This window comes from Oxyura jamaicensis, chromosome 17, assembly GCF_011077185.1.
Source record: "Oxyura jamaicensis isolate SHBP4307 breed ruddy duck chromosome 17, BPBGC_Ojam_1.0, whole genome shotgun sequence".
NCBI lineage: Eukaryota > Metazoa > Chordata > Aves > Anseriformes > Anatidae > Oxyura > Oxyura jamaicensis.
In genome coordinates this window covers 2,389,130-2,409,798 of record NC_048909.1, presented here as the reverse complement: position 1 = coordinate 2,409,798, position 20,669 = coordinate 2,389,130, and the positions used below count along the sequence as shown (strand labels likewise).

Sequence of the window (20,669 nt, the reverse complement as noted above, 5' to 3'; positions counted from 1 at the left end):
GACAAACTGGATTCCATTTAAAAGTGCGTCACTCAGAAACACCGGGTTCCTTCAGAAGCTGTGAAATTCTCAGCCTTGTGGTACTTGTCCTAGTGGGTCTATTGGTTTTGAGATCAAGGATATTTCCTGCCTTAACCCTAAGACACTCTGTGGGCCAGCATGGATCAGAATCATCTTTGGGAGCCTCTTTTGTTACTGATTTAAGCAAAATGAAGCTGCCGATTACAGCAGTAACTGGTGCAAGTTCAGGAACAGCAGGGAATGCCGCAGGGAGGGGAATAACCTGATTTCTGAAAGGCATTTGGGGTCTCACAGCCCCCGAGCTGCCACAGCAATGTGTCCGGCCGCTGACTTACTTGGGCTGATGATTCCGGTGCTCCTTCTCTCCAGCTTCCCCCTCCTTCTCCCCATTCTCCTTCTCCACTGAATCGTACGTCGACAGCGCCCTGTTCCTGAACCTGTGCCGTCTGTGAGGCTCTTCTCCGTTCTCACCCTTGGAACAGGGCTCTCCTTCCCGGTTCCCAGACCTCGACCCTCCCCGGTGTCGGGAACGCCGCTCGCCCCGGGCCCCGTTGATTGTCCCGTTGCCTTCCTTGCCCTGCCTTTCAGCAGAGTGCCGGTGAGTCCGATGCCTACGGTGCTCCTTCTCGGCACCTTCCTCCACTGACCCTCGGCGGTGGTGCCTCTTTCCCCCTTCCTGGCCCCTGGTTCGGTCACTTTTCCCTTCCTTGCTGCACCCTTCCACCTCCTTGCTGCGGCTCCTGTGCTGCCGGTGCCGCTCCTCCTTACTGTTGGTGCCGGACTCCCCGTTCTCCTCCTTGGTCACATCGCACTTCTCTTGCTCTCCCAGTTTGTCCTTATCCCGATGCCGGTGATGCTTCCGTGGAGCTTCTGCTCCATCGGCAGAGCCGACCTTGCTCTGCTCCACCTCCTGCACGTCCCCGGGGCTCAGCTTGCTGATGTTGTTCCTCCCTTCACCCCTCGGCTCCACCACCAGCGGCCGGTCCAAATGCGTCTTCATGTCAGGACGGATGTGGAGGGTGGTGGCGTAACGCACCCGCTCCTCGGGATCCAGCTCATTGTACAGCGCCTCGCAGCTGGCTCGGAAATTGTGCATCCGGATCTGGCTGGTCCTCTGCTCCCAGACAGACTTGGATTTGGAGGAGTTCTGCTGCTTGCTACGGAGGGGAGGAAGGGGGAAAGTTAGTATCAAACTTTGCACCATTTCCCTATAAAGCAACCACCCCCAAAAATAAAAATAATAAATAAAGGGAATTTTCAGCTGAGACAGCGTGTTAGAAGGTAGAGCCAAAGAAGTTACAGGAATGGAGAGAGAATGGCTGGCGGAGAGTATGAGCAGGGAAAGCCAGCAGGATCATCCGTGTTAGTTTGCCCCCACACGCTTCCGGCACTATGAAAAGGGCCCTCAGGAAAGGATTGTCTTGTTTTCTAAAAAGTGCTGATCCCCCTTGAACACCTCAGGCATAGTTTGAAGGGATAAAGTCAGTACTCACAGAAACTGTATCGCACAACCAGAGCTTTTCAATAGCCTGCAGGGCTTCCCCCAAAACCACAGCACCTTTCTGCCCACCTGGAAACATCTGGATGAGCAAATTAGTGTCCAACAAGTGGCAGGAGGAGCAAGGGGTGAGGAAACGTGCCCCCAAGGGCCCTGCCACCAGCCCCCGCAGCCAGAGGCACCCCTCTGCAGGCAGGACAGCCCCTGATGGAACAGGGGACATTGCTCCACACCCAGGGCATCCTCCCAAGGACAGGATGGACCTTGGAGACTTGTTTTCCTTCTACTACAGTGAGAACACCCCATTGACAATGCCTTAATGCTTTGATTTTTTCAGCATAGCACTCGGTTTCTGACCACCACACGACTGTGCCACGTACCCAGCCAATGCAGGAAGAGAAGCCTTTTTTCCTTTCCTCCTAAACACTGAAAATGAAATTATTTGCAAATTCTGCTTTCCCATCAAATCAAAGTAACACCCTGGCTTCTGTAGGGGGGAAGGGGGGGTGGGTCTGGATTTAGCCTGGTTGAAATTGGCACCTTTTTTCTTCCTTAATGAAACTACTTCTAACAAAAGAGAAGAAAATCATCTTCCTTCCACCGAGCTGCTCAGACATCTCCATTTGCTACGCATTAGCCTGACCTCTGCAGCCAGAGGGGCTGCACAGGGCTCACGAATCTCCACTGCTTCACTCATGACCCACAAGGCTGTGGAGCAAGGGAGGCAGATGCAGTTTCCTTACATACTTTGTGGGCTCCCCTGACAATAGCAGAAGGCAGCTTTTGCGTGCGTGCGTGCTGATTCAGAGTGTCAGGGTCTGTCGCCGTGCTCGGACCCCGGGGAGGCAGCATTCAGATGGGCTCACAGAGCACAGCGGGAGCTGTCGGAAAGGCTTTGCATCTCAGATGCTCTGCTAGGCTTTTTTTTTTTTTTTCTTCAGAGGGTGCTGTTCCCTGGTTCTGCTAAAAGAGGTAAAAACCTACTTAAATGTTCACTGCAAATGGGATGAGGGCATCCAGGCAGCTGTGAATGAATCTGGTTTAACCTAGAAAGAAGAAGGAACACAGCTTAGCACCAAAACTACAAATCTAAGCCCCCTGTTCCCAGGAGGCACATCCTGGATCAATTTTCCACCAGCTGAGTGCCCCATTTACACCACAGCAGAAGACTGGGTGACAAAAATCACAGCTCTAAATGCAAATAATATCAGAAGGTGCTGGGGACACAGCACCCCGCTCACCCAACTCCCCGCATCAGAGGCACGCTGCTCACAGCGGAGAGCACCCCCAGGCTGTCCCCAGCAACAGGGGATGAACAGCTGGCAGTAACCTGGTATTTCTTTGGGATTCAGTCCCATGAAAGGTCCAACCACTGTCACCCATCAGCAGATCTACTTGGTTTTAAAGGGAATTAATGGGTAACATGCAAAGCCTCCTCTAACTGCCCAAACCTGCCGTCCCATACAAGGATTTCCCTTGGGAAGACGCGCTCTGCAGTCACAGCTCTGCACCGTCAGCTGAGATCAGCAGAGAGATGGAGCTGCCTGGTGTGGGTGTCCCAGGATATCCCACAGGTCCTCCAAAGTGGATGGGTGCACTGCTCCAGATCTAGCAGGGCCAGGCCAGTCCGGGCTATGAAAACCTACAAAAGCCTCCTCTGTAGCACAGAGGCCCAGGAAGCAAGGCAGCTCGGCTCTGTGCACGTCTGAGCTCCCTGAGAATGGGCTCTGTGTAGCCACCAACCACACTTGTTCTTTGGGGACATTTCTCACTTGAAAATGAGAGAACATGGGGTGAGGACCAGCTTCTGTTCTGCACTTTGAACATCCAGAGCAAGCTGCCAACAGTGCAGTGATAACTAGGAACAAGTTAGAGTTGGGAAACTGCCCTTGTGCTGGCTGAGACCCTCAATTTCTCCCCAAAATGAGAGCACAGAGTGCAGCACAACCTCCTGCTCCGCATGTAGGCACAGTGCTGGGGTGGGGTGCAAGCTCCCAGCCTCCCTGCACAAGCTCAGAGCAAAGCCTGGGGTCATCAAGCAGCTGTCCTGGAAACCTGTCCTGGAAACAGCCCCTCCACCAGCGCCTGCGCTGAGCTCCGTTGCCAAACTCAGGCAGGCTGCACACATCTGCAGCTTCAGAGATTTTCTGGCTTGTACTACATTTTAGTTCTGGAAACCAGATGCTCACAGGGATTTCAGAACCTCCCTCTCACGGGCTGGGTCATTTACCTACATGTGGGGGAATGGTTTGCTCTGACATGAGATTTATCACTTCACGGTAACTTTTTATCACTTCACGGTAACTTTTTTCATTGTGTTTCCTTTACCCTAAGAACACAAATCAGCCTTAAAAGCAAAGCTCTCTCTGGGGTGCTAAAGCTTCCGTTGTACTTGGCTCACATCTAGCTGACAGGTGAAGTTGCTGCTGGGTGCACACATCACTGAGAACCTGGAGCAACCGAGCAAAGCACATGTTAACTAAGCCTATTTTGGTAAAATCACTGCCTTAAAAGATAGAGATGTTTCAGATTTCTCAGCACATCTGGAAGCAAGATACATCCTTAACGCTGACACATGTAGTGGAGGTGATTGCCAAAAGACCACGACACGCAGCCACCCCCTGGCTTTGCTCACTAACAAGTCAGAGAGCAGGAGGCTCAGAAGTGAGGACTGCATCATGTCTTCGTGCTATATGAAAACTCCTTCCCCCACTCCAATAAAAAAAAAGGAAAATGCAGTAAGATATCAGTCAGGAAAACGTGAGGCCTGCCTGTGAGCTCATTATTGCATTCAAACGAGTCAAGAACATCAGGAGCAAGTGACAGCACGCATAAAGGCTGCTGTAGGAAATGGACGTAAAGGAGTGGAGCAGGCGGGTCCCTCTGGGGACCGTGTTCAGGGCTTTTCAGAGAGAAAGCGGCAGCAGCTGGAGGGAACGTGTCGCCTGCTTGTCCAATTACATTTATCTGACTCTTGCTTTCTACAAGTTCCCACAGCAACTGAACGTGGACACGTGAGACAGATTCTTCTCTCCTGTTGCTCTGCTGTACGTCTTCTCAGAGGAGAGCTTTTGAACTTATTTATGGCACAACAGGAACATCACCTTACAACAAAGCCTGGTTACAACTGCCTGCCTGCGAGGATGCGGTGCCTATGCACACAGCACAAAGAACCACAGAAGAGATGGGGAAGAAAACATAACTGGGGCAAAAATATTTCCGCTGCTTCCTCCAGAGTTTGGTCCAGTAAATAATTAAATGCTGCATGAGCTGGGGCAGAGACAAGGCACCTAAGGTACAAAGCAGAATATGCCACAGCATGGCGTGACTTGTCTGTAAAATAGCCAAACTGAATAGAAAAAAGAAAAAATAAGAGAGAAACTCAGTGATAACAAATATTTCATTCCACAAGAGACAACTATTTATGATTCCATCTCCTTATCTGAAATCCTGCTGTTTGCTTCTTAAAATTCTTCTGAATCCATTAAGAAAGTGGCATTGATCACCACTGATTTATCGGCACTGTGCAAAGCTTAATGTTAATCCACTTTCTTTGCAATTTTTTTCATGCCTATTTTCTGTGTACAGAATATTTCAAACTCTTTAGAGGGGTGCTGACAATGCACTCAGTTTTCAGGTCCTTTGGGCTTGTAATGGTATAGTAGATACTTCTGCTAATATGCTTCTCTGAGAAACTCCATTTTTTCTGCTTGGATTAAGCAGCCAGCAGTCAAATCCTGGGGCTAGAAAGAAAACCATAAAATTCTTGTAGAATGAAACTGAATTCATGTTAATGAACCAGTGACTAATATGGGCAACAATAAAAAACGCAGCCAGTAACTGTGCAGATGACTAAAGAAAGTGAAGCAAGTTTTTAAACATACTCTAATCTCAGGGTATTCCTTAATGGTTAAAGATTTTGTTATCGTAACATTTTAAAAACACAGCTTTAGTTAATGGCACTTTGCTTCCCAGACCTACTGGTTTAATCAGCTACATAAATGCAATCCTTAAAGTTTTGCTTTAGTAAATAATGAATGAAAACTGACTACGAACATACTAATTTTATGCTTAAAATACCTACATATTAGATTGTGGCTATGAAAGAATATATTGTGATTACAGATGAAAGTGATTTTTTTTGTTAAAATATGGTTTCAAAAGAAAATGGGATATAAAAACCCTTTCATCTAAAAATTGCATTTTCTGTCCATAAATTTGGAGAATTTTCACCAAGTTTCAATTTTCCACTTGGAAAATACAAATGAAGCATATCAATCTGGATATGCTTCTGGATATCAATCTGGACATGCAAAGGAGAAGGTTTTCTCTCTGGATGATAAAACAATTTTCTTTCAGATGAAGTCACTGCTAGCATTTCAGCTTGCTTTGCCCATGACCCTGGGAGCTGCTGCTTGGATGCTTTAGCATCTTCTTTATGAGCCACGTTTCCTGCCCAGGCTCTCTTGGGAAACGCACTGTGCTCTCCCACCGAGCTGATGTGGCAGCGTGCATCGCAGAAACACCATTACCAAGGATGAACGTGGAAAACACTGGCCAGTCTCTCCCTGTATTACTCTTGAATTTGATTTTTCTTTATATATATTAGATTTTCTGGTATTTCAGTTTCTCAGAAAGAAACTATCTTCTTTCATAATGTTTCTCCTTAAGTTCTTTGGCTAGAAAAACTAAATTTTGAATATGACCTAGATTTAATATAATACTGGCTGCATATCACACCCTCACATTCAGAAACTTGCTGGTAAAACTTGAAATGCCTTTCAAACTCTCATCGACCTTCCTAGATCAAGAAAGTTCACTAAATTCAACATTTTGATATATATATATATATATATATAAAATATTTTCACCCTCAGACAGAAGTTCTACTTCCTTTACCCACTCCTTTGGACAATCTGAGAACCATGACTGCAGACTGGCTTCACCCCATCCCCTGGAGGAGCTCCTTTGTAGCAGGTCAAGTGTGGGCCCGAGAAAGGCTTCCTTCCACCAGCCGGCCAGCCCTGCGGGATCTGCCACCACAGGTGAACGTCTGAGAGAGGATTTCCTAAAAGCTCACTAAGTAAGGAGTCAGCTAAGCAGCACTGAGTCAGCTGAGACCAGTGAGAAAAACTTGCTAAGCCACAAACAAGCTGCTGATGCCCCTGCTGACCACAGGTAATTGGTCCCAGCAGGAGGAATAATCTGGGATGCTCGAGGAGGACCAAGCCTGACACCGCTGCAGCATCAAGCCCTTCAGCTGGTGCGTTTGGCCAGTGTAGAGGTAGAAAGCTTCCAAAATGCATCTGAACAAAAGTTTGGAAAGCTCTGCTGTTTCATTACCACTCCCATGGGGTGTCCATGGCCATGATTTCTTCCGAGCAGTAGAAATTATCTGCTGCCGCTTAGTATTTGACAGCTGCTGTGTCGCCTGTTTTTATACAGCTCTGCAATGATGCAGCGTTCATCCAAGCTTCCTGGTGTTAACGTAGCAAAAGTTTTGCTGCTTTCAGCTTAACATTTTCCTAAGGACAGAAGGATTTCACTCAACCATAGCTCACCCTGCCTGCATGCTGCTTCCTATCACTCTAACATGATGTTTATATATAAATAATAATATCTATGTATCTATTTATACATATATCCTGGAATTAGCATCAGAAAGTGACTCACCTCACATATTATTATTATTATTATTATTATTTTTTGGTTAAGAAACTAGCTTGGGCATTTTTCCTCTAGGCTCTTACCTATTTTTCTAAGGAGATTTTTAAATTATCAAAGAAAGAATATGGAAAAACAAACAAGAAACCAAACCCCCAAACATCTATCTCAAAAGGGTTTTGAATAAGCCTGGTTCTTTTAAAAGTCTGGATTTGCAGATCTTGGTTCTCACTGATGTTAAAGGCATCAGGACTTTCATGCCATTTGAGCTATGCAGAGGAGAAAAGGAACAGGAATTTTTTGCACCTTTTAAAAGCTTTTTTTAAACGACTAGACTAGTGCTCAGCTTTCATCTGCACACATAAATTAGACCCCTGTTCAGTATAATTACAGCAATAGCACTCACAGTGGGCAGAAAAGAGTGGTATAAAGGCATCTTGGACCGATGCTGGCTTTCACCAGGGACAGGGAGACCACAGTACCTGCAGGTACCTGAGGAGTGGTTCCACTTTATTTATTTGAATTTAAAATACAAAATACACCTACAACCATGACATTTATACTGAGTGTACGAGACCTTCAGATGCCTTTACCCTTCAGGGGGCTCTCGATGCTCTGTGATGGCTGCTACTTTTACACGTGGCACACTTATGGGGCCCAGGCATTTAATCAAAGCTAGGGGGTTTGCTGCAAAAATGGGAGGGAAATGCTGGGGATACCCACAGAGAAGAAAATGCACACTCGTGTCAAAATGGTCCCGTTTTGCATAGGAAATTATAAATTGCTGCCCAGACAGCGCATAGAAATTTTAAATACAGTGCAAATTATATTTGCCTCTACACCAGGGCCTCTCCACATGACTGAAGAGAGGTAAAGTGGTTTCACACGTAGAGAAATGTGGTTTAAGCTGCAGTGATTTTGTCAGTTTGGCTAGCACAGAAAAGTGCAGGCAAAATGAAAGCATCTGTAAGCAGCATATATTGAAAAGCCACCCTAACACAAGCACAGATATACATTTTTTTTCAGTAGAAATTCATCCTCTTCAGAGAATGGATGTGAGTCATGAGAGACAGAGATGCCTCTTTCTATTCTGCACTGCCTCTGTTGCTGGTGGGGAGTTTGCAACAGACCTCAATGGCAAACACAGCTGAACACAGGCAAAACCTCCTGCGTAGATTTTAGTGCCTGCAGTTTGATTTTATCTTTTTTAATGGCAGCTCCAGAAGTTTGGAAAAGGAGCCAAACCCTTTGTTCTCTCTGATTTTGTTCTTAACTGTGCGAATGTGGCCTCAGATGGGTTTTGTGCAACTTCTGCTGGCGTGCACTTGAGTGCCAGGAGGTAAGGCTCTGGGCAGCACCTCTCCAGCATCACCACCTTTAATCATGCTCTCCATTGCCCCCCTTCCCCTCCTTCCTGACAAGTGCAAGGCAGGACGGGACCCCAAAAGGCAGCCGGCTGCTCCCCACTCCTCTGTGCCTGGCCAGAGTCCCAGCAGCCAGGCAATGCATTGGAAAAAATGAGCCAAAAGCTTCCCTGGTGTATTCTGCTCCCTAGTTTTGCAGTGTCCTGGTCCTGTGAGGTCTCAGATGGGTGCATTTGTCCCATCAGAGCCCTTAGCACAGGCACCTGCTTTTGCCAGATGCAAAAGTTCAGTCTTGGTCAGAGAAACTAAATCCACACACTGTAGCAACCCGAGCGTGCCTGAGATCCATCAGTTGACCACCAAAACACCCAGGGAAGCAGGGAACAAGGAAGGTGTTAGGAAGCTGGTGGAAAACCTCCTTTGCTTCACCGTGCCTTTGGTACATTGAATCCTGCCATGGTGCACATGAGGACAAACCCACGAGCATTCGAATTGCACTTACTTGGCTCTCCAAAAGCATTAAAGAAGAAAGACAACGTCAAACGGTAACAGTATAACTCAAAGCAACGACGCTAAGATGAGTGGATGACAAGCTGGTGACAAGTTTTGTTGTATTAGTCGGCGGGGAACGATGGTTATTTTCTACAAACCTGCATCGGTGTCAAAGCGCACCCGTGATTCACAGCAAAGCCAGCAAGATTTGGTTGTTAGGAGGTGCGTGAAGTGAATGGAAGATCTACCACTGTGTTTGCTCAACCACGGGTACATAGGAGCTTGCTGAGTGCCTCATTTTTACCACATCTGTAGCTTTAAGCTCCAGCTCAGGAAGGTTAGAGAGCACAGGCATAACTCATGCTCTAGGTTTCCCAAGGATATTTATGCACAGTTTTCCAATTTGGTCTCACTCGGGCCCCAATTCCAGAAGTTCCTCCTCCCATTTTCATTTAAAGAGCACACTCGTGGTGGGCACCTGTTCTCCTATTGAACCCTAAGCGCAAACACTGGTGGAACATCAAAGCCATCAGCCCAGTGCATAATAAGCACAGAGAACAAAAATACAAGTGAGAACAAGACGAACCATCAAATGAGGGCAGAGGGGAGAACAGGGAAGATAATTAAGGAAGGAACAAAGGCGAATAATTAGGGGGATGGGAGGAAAACAAAGGGAGAAGGAAAAATCACAGTCAATGTACAAAACACTACAGAGTTGCTCACGACCAAATCACAAGCATTATATGGCAATGTTGCACACCTTCCAGTCCTTCCACCATATGTTGGTCTGGAGGCTTTCCACAATGATGGGAATGATTTTTGGAAAAAACAAGGGGGGAGTGAAGGCATCAGGAGAGGGGGAAATAGGGAGGTTTATAAATATAGAGATATATATGATAAATCCATTTACTGAATATCGTAACAGAGAGCAACTCACGGTGAATTTACGCTGGAGACTGACGAGCTGCGAGATACAGTACCTCGAGTTTGCTTTACAAAACTGCACATGCAAAAACAAAACAAACAAAGAAAACAAAAAGTGAGAAAAAAAAAAAGAGAAGAGAAACTATAAGAGACATCGGGAGGAGACTCATACAGGCTGTGTCCTATCGAATGCAGACTGCAGCGTGCATCTTGGAAGGAGACCAGGCAAGCTTCAGAAAGTGTGGAAGCCACAGACACACCACCTTCTAGTCGACAGGGAAACAACCAAAGAATCAAAATGGAACCAAAAGGGAAAAAAATTAAAAGGTGAACCAAAAGCCACACGATGATATTAGGACTTTATGTCTCCATATGCTATACTCACAAAATCAAAGTCCTCCGCAGAAGTCATCTTTAGGACCTCGGGCTAGAGGTCTTTGTAGAAACAGATGGTGATTGCTTTTACAGCTGTGCTGCAAATCAGTACTTCCAAGTGGGAGTGGGATGCAAGACTGCTAATTCCCCCTCCAGCACCACGAGATGAGAGGAGGAAGCCTGAGAGCAGCGAAGAGCACAGGCCGGAGGGAGGACCCTGGGCCACGCCTGGAGAACCAAAATCCAGCTGAGCCCCAGAAGCTGGTGCCACGCTGCTTCGGCTCGGTCCTTGCTCCAGGTGGGCTCTCCAGGGGCACCTACCTCTCTCCTCTGCCAGGCACAGGGACGTGTCTGAGCTCAAACCATCCGAACATGGCTCACTGTGTCTAAAAACCCTACGTCTGCTGCAGCTCAGGCAGGGGATTACACGATATTTAAAGGAACATGTTTCAATTCACGTGTAATTTTGTAGATTCTCCTCCATTCAGTGTGTTTGGATAAATGCCATTACACATGGGGGGTTCTGAATATGGAAACAGTCAAATTACACAGAAAAAAAAGAAAAAAAAAAAAGAGCTTATTCTTCCTCTGGCAGGGAATCTACACAAAACCAGGATTCTAAATATCTTGATAGATCTTGGCTTGAGGCACTAATGTTTCACAGTTATAAACAATAATTTTTATAAATCTACATCATCTGAAGAACCCTCTCAGATGTCAGAAAACAAAATCCCTTCACCTCCTGAATTTGCCTTTTCAGTTGCAGCAGTTTTTCCTGCTTCCCTGAGAGCTTCAATCTGTTAACAATCAGTGCTATCAAGCCAGAAGGTCCAATTAAAATCTAACGTTCTTTGGATATCATATGAGTAGAATTTTAAATATACATTTCCTTAAAATTACCAGAATATCCTGAACAGAAACATTGGCCCATGTGAAGTATATATCACAATCACCCAAAGGCCAAGAAAACCGCAACAAATGTATGCAGTGTTATGAAAGGTGTTTATAAAAGTTTCACTTGGAGCCAATCATCTGCTGTGCAGCCAGGTAAAGCATTCTGCCCCAAATTCACTATTTCTCCGTTTGTACCTCGCCAAAGAAAAGTGGGGCAGGAATCAAAGTGGGGTTGCATGCTCTCCTGGTTTGCCAGGGAAATTGCTCCCAGGTTGCTCAAGCTGGGGAACCCTTTGCTTCTTGGCTGGATGACGAAGTCTCAGGATGGCAACTGAACCCTGCAGAGAGCAAGTCCCTGCCTGCACAAATGTCTGAAGGTAAGAGATTTCTTGCGCAAAACAGGCGGAGAACTTGTGATGGAGGAGAATGTACTGGGCTGCCTTAATTTACCTGGGAGTCAGCACCAGTGTTGGGCAGTACCTGTGGAAATGTTGCTTTTAATTGCTAAAAACAGCTCTGAACATCCCTTGGCAGAAGACTTGAATGAATTTTTGCATTTATCCCTGCCTCATTTGGTGTGCTGCAGGATTGAGGCCATGCTGTGATCCTGCCATACATCCTTGTAACTTGGCCAGGCAACGTTATGCAAGTCCTGCAGCACTCCAGGTTCACTTCTTTGCTCTCGTTCCTGGAGCTGTTTTTTCTGAAACTGTGACCAACTACATTTTCACTGGAACTGCGGAGAGGAAAGCTGGGAAGCCAAGACTGCCTCCTTTTCTGAATCAAAGTACTCGAGCTTTGCTCCGTGCTACTTACCATCCGAGAGGGACACAGAACAAGAGAGCGTCTTTCTGTGTAGCTGTCTGAGTCACCGTTACACCAACAGCAAGGGCAAAAAGGTAAGCTAACGGGAAGAACCACAGTACCTCACACATCAACACACGTCAGGGAGGGGGAGAAGAAAGGGAAAAAGTCACAAGCCAGCAAGAGAATAAGAACACCTCTGCTAGTCTACGCACTATCGAGCACGGGACGTTTCATGGGCTGGGTGTTCAGGCATACTTCTTGCTGGGTTCTGTTGGGTACCGGCAGCCCAACAGGGATTTTGAAACAGACCACAGTATTCCCAAGACAAAAGGAAAACATGGAGCCTCTGAGATGGAAAATGTCCTAAAGAAACAAAGCAACCCCCCCCTCCCTTCATCCCCAGACCTGTACAAAAGGGACAGACACCTCGGAGAAGTCACTGAAATGATGTGCCACCTCTATTTGCTCTCAGCAGTTTCCTAAGGAGTAGTCAACTCGCTCGTGTTACCAGGCAGTATCTACCTGTAGGCACACAATTAAGATGCCAACTGCTTGGAACAACCATGTGAGGGACCAGCAGAAACCAGTCACGGCTTGGAGAGAGGAAGAGGTTTTTCGGGGTTGGAACACTGCTGAGAAGTGTGTCAAGCTTTGAAAAATGGTAGTGGTCAATCCCAAAGACAGTGTTTAGCTCGGGTGCCCAAGTCTCATGAAGGGCCTCTGCTACTTCCTACAAAGTTTCAGCCATCTCATCTGGGAAATTTTTTCTCCCATCCAGAACTCAGCCCCTATACCTAATGCTTGAATTGTTTCCTTGGGTCTGACTACCACTATAACACATTGCCATGTAGAATTAAAAACAAACCTAAGTAAATAAATGCTAGAAGTTTCACTCAGCATGACCTAGACATGACTACTTAGCAGGTTCCTACAAATTTAGCATTTGCGTGCTGTTGTGATTGCTTTTTTAAGACTCTTCCCAAGAAAAGGTGAAGGCAGGGCACTGGAAAATACACAGGAATAAACAAACGCAGAGGCTGTTTTAGCCACCAGTTCAGAATCCCTGGAGCAGCCGTGGGGAGGACGTGTGCTTTGGGGCTCATTGACTCTCCGACTGGTCTGCTGGCCCGCGCGGAGCACCCGTGCCGTGTGTGCATAGCACAGCCCCTTTTGTACGGGACATTGGTGCAGCTCTGGCCGGAATAGAAAAGGCAGAGGAGGTATCCAAATGCGGGGAGTTCAGGCTTTGGGTTGGCAAAGAGGCAAGTTTATCTACAGAATGTAAAACTATTTGCACTGGGGTCTTCATGCTGGCCATGGAAATAAGCCCGGCAGCTCTCCCTTCCACTGGCACCTATCCAGTGGGGATCTTGAGGTGCTTTGCACATTCAGCACCTCAATAGTTGCCCCATTTTCCCCCCTGCTCTGTTCTCACCGCCAAGGAAGCTGCACCAATGGCTTGCTCTAAAGACCCGTCGGTCAGTACAGCAGCTCAGTTCGAGAGGCTGAGTGGTTTCGATGTTGTACAAAACAGAGGGTCTTAAAGACAATGCTGGGCAAACTGGACAAACCCAGAAACTCACCTCCAGAAACAACAAAGCAAGGAAAATGCTAAACAGAAAACAAAAATCACAAAAATAAGAATGAAACAATGGACTAAAATTAAAACGCAGTAACTTATGTTAAACAAACATTCTGTTTTAAACCAAACATTGCAACAATGACAAAAACAATGTACCATCCTAGTATTTTTCATCCTGAAAATCCACAAAACAAAAAAGCCCACTCAGGATAGAGTTCACCAGGTGAAGAAAAAAGGTCAGAAAAATCCATTCCTCCAATTCCCTTTGCTGGAGCTGGGGGCAAGTCATAAAAATCCTGGGAGAGCAAAGAAGTAGGAGCGATAAACCAAGTGCAGGTAGAATATTGTAATAAAGCACCTCGAGTCAGCTGCAAGATAGATAGCTGGATGCTACTGTAATAATGAATAGATTATTAAGCAGATCCCCATGACACAGCAGCACTTCACCATCTATCAACCATCAACACACGTAGATGTGAAGGTACCACCTCAGACCCTCCAAGCAGGCTGACACACTGAATCAGCAACCAGGTTCATAAGCCTATGAAATTGTATTTTGTAACCGATGCAATAAATTGAACATTTCCCAGAGCTGAGCTGCTGAGAGGCTCAAATGGCAGAGGAGAGCAGATGAATCAGTGCAGATAAACTGCAGGGTCACGAGAATGCAAACGGGGAGTGCATGCTGTATTTGTGCAGGAAAGATGCCGGGGTGGAGAAGCAAATACAAGGCTATGGAGCCTGGAAGGAGGCCTAGAGGAAGATGTACTCTCACAGTCCTTGATATGGGACTGACAAAGGAAAGAAGCAAAACAGCAAGCACAGCACCTCACCGGTGAAACAGCAGAATGACCACTAGGACTCTTCACCAGCCTGAGCTTGTCACCTCTGTGGGACATGGACAAGCATGCCAGGAACGTGAATATCATGCCTGAGGAAATGCAAGTCACGGTGCCCTCTGCTTCAGCACCTGAGAGGCCTGGTTTTATTGATGAGGCAGAGAAAATGTTGATTTTCTCAGAACACTAACCCATGCTATAGATGGCTGTTGCTGTAGAAAATCCGTTTCCTACATTTTGAACATAAAATTAAATCAAAAATCCAAACCCAATATTCCTTAGGACAAACTGATGGGGTAGACCCACAGATGAGATTGCAGCAGGACCTTGGTAGCTCAGTCCCAGTTTTTCCCTGCTCCTGCTCACCAGTCTCTTAGGGGAGCCCAAGCTCTACAAGCATTTGCTTTTGGCAGTGATATTTCCACACGCCAAGAATCCTGTTTCCAAGACCTTTTCATTCTCAACCGTGCTGAGCCACTTGCTGTACCTCACGCCTATGCCCTGGTGGGATCCCATCGGCACGTCCATGCCTGAATCACATCAGAGCTTGATCCAACAGGTCTTGCCATTCATATGGCATCTGCTCCACCTTCTGCACCACTCTGTAGCCTAAGACCACAAGAAATGAAGTAAAGGGGTACATCTGGATGTCAGTCACGGGTCCCTATTATAGCCCTATTGTGCTGGATAATGGTATCTCAGGGATCAGTGCTGTAAACCCAAAAGCTGTAGCTGCTAAGCCCCTTTTGGAGCTCTCACTATGGGTTAATTTCTATACTAAACATGACTTTGGCATGCACTCATTAAACATCTTTTGGATCATCAATCAACAATCCATCCACCCATCCATTAATCTCTTGCAAAATACCCCACTTCTCCCTTGCCTTCTCCTGTAGGTTGTTACTCATTTGGTCATCACCATTGACCTTATGCTTTTTAAAAAAAAAAAAATATATATATATATATATCTTTTTTTACCCCCCAAAAAACCTAAAGCCTTGCATGCCTTGTGAGTGGCTGTGTAAGCACCTCGCTGGCACTACAGCAGAGGGGACTGGAAGCCAGGTGCCAGTGGTACACCGATGGCCTCCCATGCAGCATGCCTGATGTCCTGGTAAGTAGATGTAGAAGCAACTGGTTGCACTTCTAAAAGTATTCACTTATAAGCCTGACGACACAGCAGGTAGGATCTGGGCAGACACAATTTGAGGCAAAAGAAGCAAAAATCTATGGTTTTGTACTCACTCTCAGTTTTGGTCACAAAACTGGCCCTGTGATACTGAAAACCAGGTGAAAGCCTGGTGAAAAGTCATGGAATAAAGGTTATTTTACGTAACTGACAATGTGGTGTGAAATCTTAGCTCTGTTAAAGCACTTTGTCTGGTTTCTAAGAAATTCTAATGTGCACCGTGCTTTTGATTAAAAAGACAAGAAATAGAAGACAAATAGAAGAAAATAAGTGTTATCAACTTGTGTTATAAAATAACAGTTCCAGGAAATTCAACAAAAAAAAACAAGAGCAAGTATCCTCATAGGGCTTCCTGTCAAGACTGGCCGGGACATCATGGTAAGGAAAGGATTATATTTAAAGCCAGCAAATAGACATAGCATAAATAGATGATTATAGCAGTAATTGCAACATAAGATGGTAAGAAGAATAAAATAGTCAAATTAATAACATTCTTTCCCTTTGTATATAATGAGCTGGCTCCATTTGGCCTGTTGTCTGGGCTGAAGTGGATTAAACTTCCCCTAAAAAGGTCTCATGGGGATCTTTCTTCATTTCCGATCTTTGGGAAAAAAAGTGCATAGGAAATCCATTTTTCTGTGCTTCAGCTTCCCTAGACCTAGGAGGTCTCTTCAAAAAGGCATTGGAAAATACCAGCAACACTCAGCAAAACACAGGACCAAATTTTTGATGTTGCTTGTCCTGATGTCGATTCCAGAAGAGTTAAATGAACCCCTAACAAGAACCCAGTAAATCCACCCAAGGCAGGCACATCTCAAACACAGGGCCATCATCCCATGCAGGCAGAATTCTGCTCTGACCTCAGTGACATCTGGACAAATATTTGCACCTACAAATAAAAGTTTCACTTCAGTTTAGATCAGTATATGTGAAAAAGTGGGCCCCAAAGGAATATTTTCTAAGGATTCTTCCAAAACAGTATCACAGAATCTGTGCATACATCTACACCCATGTAGTACAGAAAAACATTGAAAATGCAAATGTATGTTTCTAGCTATGAACCAGGGACTGTTCATGTATGTGACTTTATTAATTCCTGCAGTCTTTCAGGCAACAAAGAGAGAACATTCAAGCTTTTTTTCTTTTTCCCTTTTTTTCCTTTCTGATATTTTTGAGGATGCATTTGCTCTCGAATCCTCTAAACAGAAATCATCAAACAGTATTTAATATAAAATATGCACACGTACCTCTCAGAATTACAAATCCAAAGCAAAATGTTAACACTTCACCTGGTGAAATCTATCCTAGGACAGCTTAAAAAAAGAACCAACCTTCTAAAATATGGTTATTTACAGCAAGGCAAAAGATGACACATTACAAAGGAAAAAACAAACTAAAAGAAACAGTTTGATCCATGGTTAAGTGATCAGCGCTGAAGTATTCAGTCAACCTACAGCCCTGTCAATAACAGAGATGGCATAAAAAGGCTCACAAAGTACTATGGGATGGCTCCAGTTGAATAGACATATAACGACACTGAAGAACAGAAACCACACAATAAAGGTCCCAAATAATAAAGTAACGCTTACGCGGCTATGGAAATGTTAGCTGCCGACATGGGGCTGACTTCTGCTACTTCCTTGGCCTTCTGCAGGGCGAGCTTTTGGTTGGTGGCTTCCTCCATCTCCTCCTCATCCTGGTGCAGAAAATCAAGACTAATCAGAGCATGCATCACATAATGACAACAACCACAGCTCCCTGAGGCATGGGTGTTGTGTGACTGTCACTGCTGTGCTGGGGAAAGCAGATATTCATTAAAATAAGGCAGAATTTCATAACTTCTTGTAAGGACCTCTAGGTATGGTTTTGCTGTCAGCAAGAGATGACAAAAACAAGGTCTGCTCAAGTGCTTGGTGCATTTTTGCTGGGAACACATCTCCCTCATGAAGCTGTCTTACCTCTTTTGGGTCTCTTCTTATCCCTCAGGGGTCTGGCATAGCAGGGAGAGACCTGAGCAGAGGTGTGACATTTCTGGGGTAAAGGCAGCCCCCTTTATCTCAGACTTGCACGTGAAAACACTCAAAAGCTTACGTCCTACTGAAGTGCACGAGACAGACTCCTAAAGCCTTTGTGACTTCTTGCCAGCGTGACTTGTCTGAAACAATAATCCCAATAAACACCACAGGATTTGACTGGCTCCACTCACACTAGTTTTATCCCAAATATTTCCACTGATTTGAGTTGAAGCACTGTGAATGTACAGGGTGAAAACAGAAAGGAGAAGACACTGAAGCATAACTTGTAGAATCAAGTGCAGGTCAGAAAGCTGGTCACGTTCATGCTTTCTGCACACCCCAAAGATCTCATATGTGGAGTTTTATTGGTATTGCAAGTTCTCTCAGAGTCGAACTGTAGTTTGATTTCTCCTACGTGGTGTAATTACTAGAGAAATACCCTTTAAAGTCAGAGTGTAACTGTAGTTTCTTTAGCTATTGGATGAGGACTAAAGACAAAACAGGATCCCATTCAATTCCAATAGTCGTATGGGTTAAACCGCCTTTGAATTTTTCTAGCCAGTCAAATTAGATAGTAAAAACAGGGCAGGAGAAATAACAGACTGATGGCAATGTTAGCACCATCGTTCAGGGTGCTGAACCACAAGACAAGACAAGAGCAGGCACCGGCTCCTCCGTCAAACGGCCTGGGTCTGCATCTGCTCCTCACGGGTAATGCTGTGAAACTGTAATGTTGAAAATAATGAATGCGGACAGTAAGACATCTAACGTTGAAAAAAGGAAGGCACAGAGATTTACCCATCCTGAATGCCATATGCATGATTCCTTGCTCTGACTTTGGTTTTTTTTTTTTTTTTTTTTTTTTTTTTTGCTTTAACTGAATTCATTTTGAAACTGTTTTCTTTTTCTCTTTTAGGAGAAAAGAGAAATTATAGGAAATTAATCAAAAAAATCTGTTACTGTTAAGTTTTCCTATTTTTCAAATTTCCCCCTTTCCAAATATTAGCAAATCTGTTACAAAAAAAATCTTAATGTAGTGAATAAAGAATGAGGTAACAAAAAAAGCCTTGCTGAACCATTATACAAAGTCAGCAGTCAGTATTTCTCAAAAGCCAACTTCCAGTAAATTTATCAGTGGCTGGGATGCTACCTGTACTTCTAGGGTATCTGAGGACATAAACCTTTCAAGAAATAATTTCCAAATAAGGCATCTTAGGGGTTTTTCTTTTCACTCAGCAGGTATCTTCAAGTCGTTTCTTCTTTTGAGGACTCTCCGGGGCTTTTATTTTTTCTTTCTGTGCACCTCAAGCACCGCGTACAGATTTAAGCATCCTTTTAGAAGTTCTACCTTCTACTCCGTTCTCCCCAGTGCATCCAAAATGCAACGGAAATATTCATTGTCGTAAACGCAGCCATCCCTAACTCAGAACAAGCACACTCTTTAGCAGATGACTGCTTAATAATATTTCTGCAGCTCCTTCCACCCAGAGATTTGCAATCCCTCTGCAAACACTAATTAATTCTCTGCCTGGTACGTGCCCTGCGATGTCTCACGGGGGCAGAGGCTCATCCTGCTCTGCTTGAAGTGGGCAGGGGCGATGGTCTACGACTGAGGCAAGCTCTGAGCTGTGACGGTGACTTCAGAGCCACCTCTGGGAGCTCCATCATCACTGTCATGGATGAAGGCACTGCCTGTAAGAACAACTCCCTCTTACCTTTCCTTTCCATTTTCTAGAGCTCTACATCTTCACTGAAACCACAGTTTATCACCTGTCTGCAGAGCTAACTGTAATTATGTGCATAGTTAACGTGGACTGTTCTTCATTAAACTCCCCCAGTTAAAGACTTCTCCATTGGGATGGAGGAGGAGCGCCCATGGCTGCTATTCCTCTGATTTCTGAGGAATTCTGGACTAATTTTATATAAAATTCACACGCCCCTCCTACTGCGTGCTTTTATATGGCTTTCTCAGAGATCGCTGGCAGGGTGCGGAGATCAGAGAACACGCCTGGAGCTGGAAGGCATTTAGGAAAGCCGAGGGCTGCCCTGCTCACCCACCCGCGGCAGCTCTCCGTGCCAGTCCAGCCAGGATGAAGAACAGCGTGCCGTGTCACCGAAGAGGAGATACTGGAAGCAAATCTGGGGGCAATTTCAGATTCTGCTCGGAATAAGCAAACAGGAAGAAAAATCTGCCAGTAGACGGAAATAAAGAGAGCAGGCAACCCAAACAATTCATGATGGGTTTGAGAAATGTCTAGAAACAACATGAGGAGAGTTCAAGCAAGGGAAAGTCAGAGCCAGCACGGAAGGAGGAAGAGAAGACCTGGGGATGGAGGGGCAGAGGCTGGAGAAGATTCTTTATATAGTCAAAGCAAAGAAGGTGGTTATTATTTTTTCCCCTTAAATGAGTCATTCCAAAGTGCTGGTGAGTTTTGTAACAGCCATCAGATGATCAAGTTGAAGTTAAATATAGCCACAGCTCCGATGCTCCCTGGTACAGGTCACAGGGCCCAGCTAAGACTACCAAGTAAATGTTCAAATGCCACGATAAATGAAGTCCAAATACACATCCAGAACTGGAACTGTTTGTCGAAATGTTTCAGTCCTGAAGGTTAGCTGGGAAGCTTTCTGTCCTTCCAAAATAGTGGCAGTTGCAAGCCACTTATGGCGTTCCCACACTACGTGCAGCACGGATCTTGATTAGTTTTATAGTGTAAATGTCAGGAAAGTCTCCTGAGATCAACTGACTCCCGAGTAACTTAATTATACCTCCAGGCCATTTTTGGTTTTGCATGATCATATTTACTTAGCCATAAATCCCTCATTCTCCAGGTATGCTATACAATTGAATTATTTTTATCTTTTTCTTCTTTTGAAATCCCCACAGAATTCTGGGGGTCATAAATAAAATTAAAGAAAAAAAAAAAAGTTTCTCAAGGAGCGTAATGATTTTTGCAATGTTGCAGAATCCATTAATATTTAATTATATTTTGTAAACATCAACA

At 45.1% G+C, this 20,669-nt stretch overlaps 1 protein-coding gene across 13 annotated transcripts in view; it reads right to left on the bottom strand.

The window, feature by feature from the left end:
* The window catches only part of CACNA1B (calcium voltage-gated channel subunit alpha1 B), a 299,945-nt gene that overhangs the window by 72,888 nt on the left and 206,388 nt on the right, over positions 1-20,669 (bottom strand). For 10 of the 13 annotated variants that reach the window (XM_035342034.1, XM_035342033.1, XM_035342035.1 and 7 more), the window contains 3 exons: positions 17,239-17,345; positions 9,977-10,039; positions 357-1,178 (listed from right to left, as the gene is read on the bottom strand). In XM_035342034.1, coding sequence (XP_035197925.1) covers positions 357-1,178; positions 9,977-10,039; positions 17,239-17,345 — 992 coding nt within the window. The remainder of the gene's footprint in view (positions 1-356; positions 1,179-9,976; positions 10,040-17,238; positions 17,346-20,669) is intronic. The other 3 variants (XM_035342041.1, XM_035342044.1, XM_035342046.1) reach the window with 1 other exon arrangement.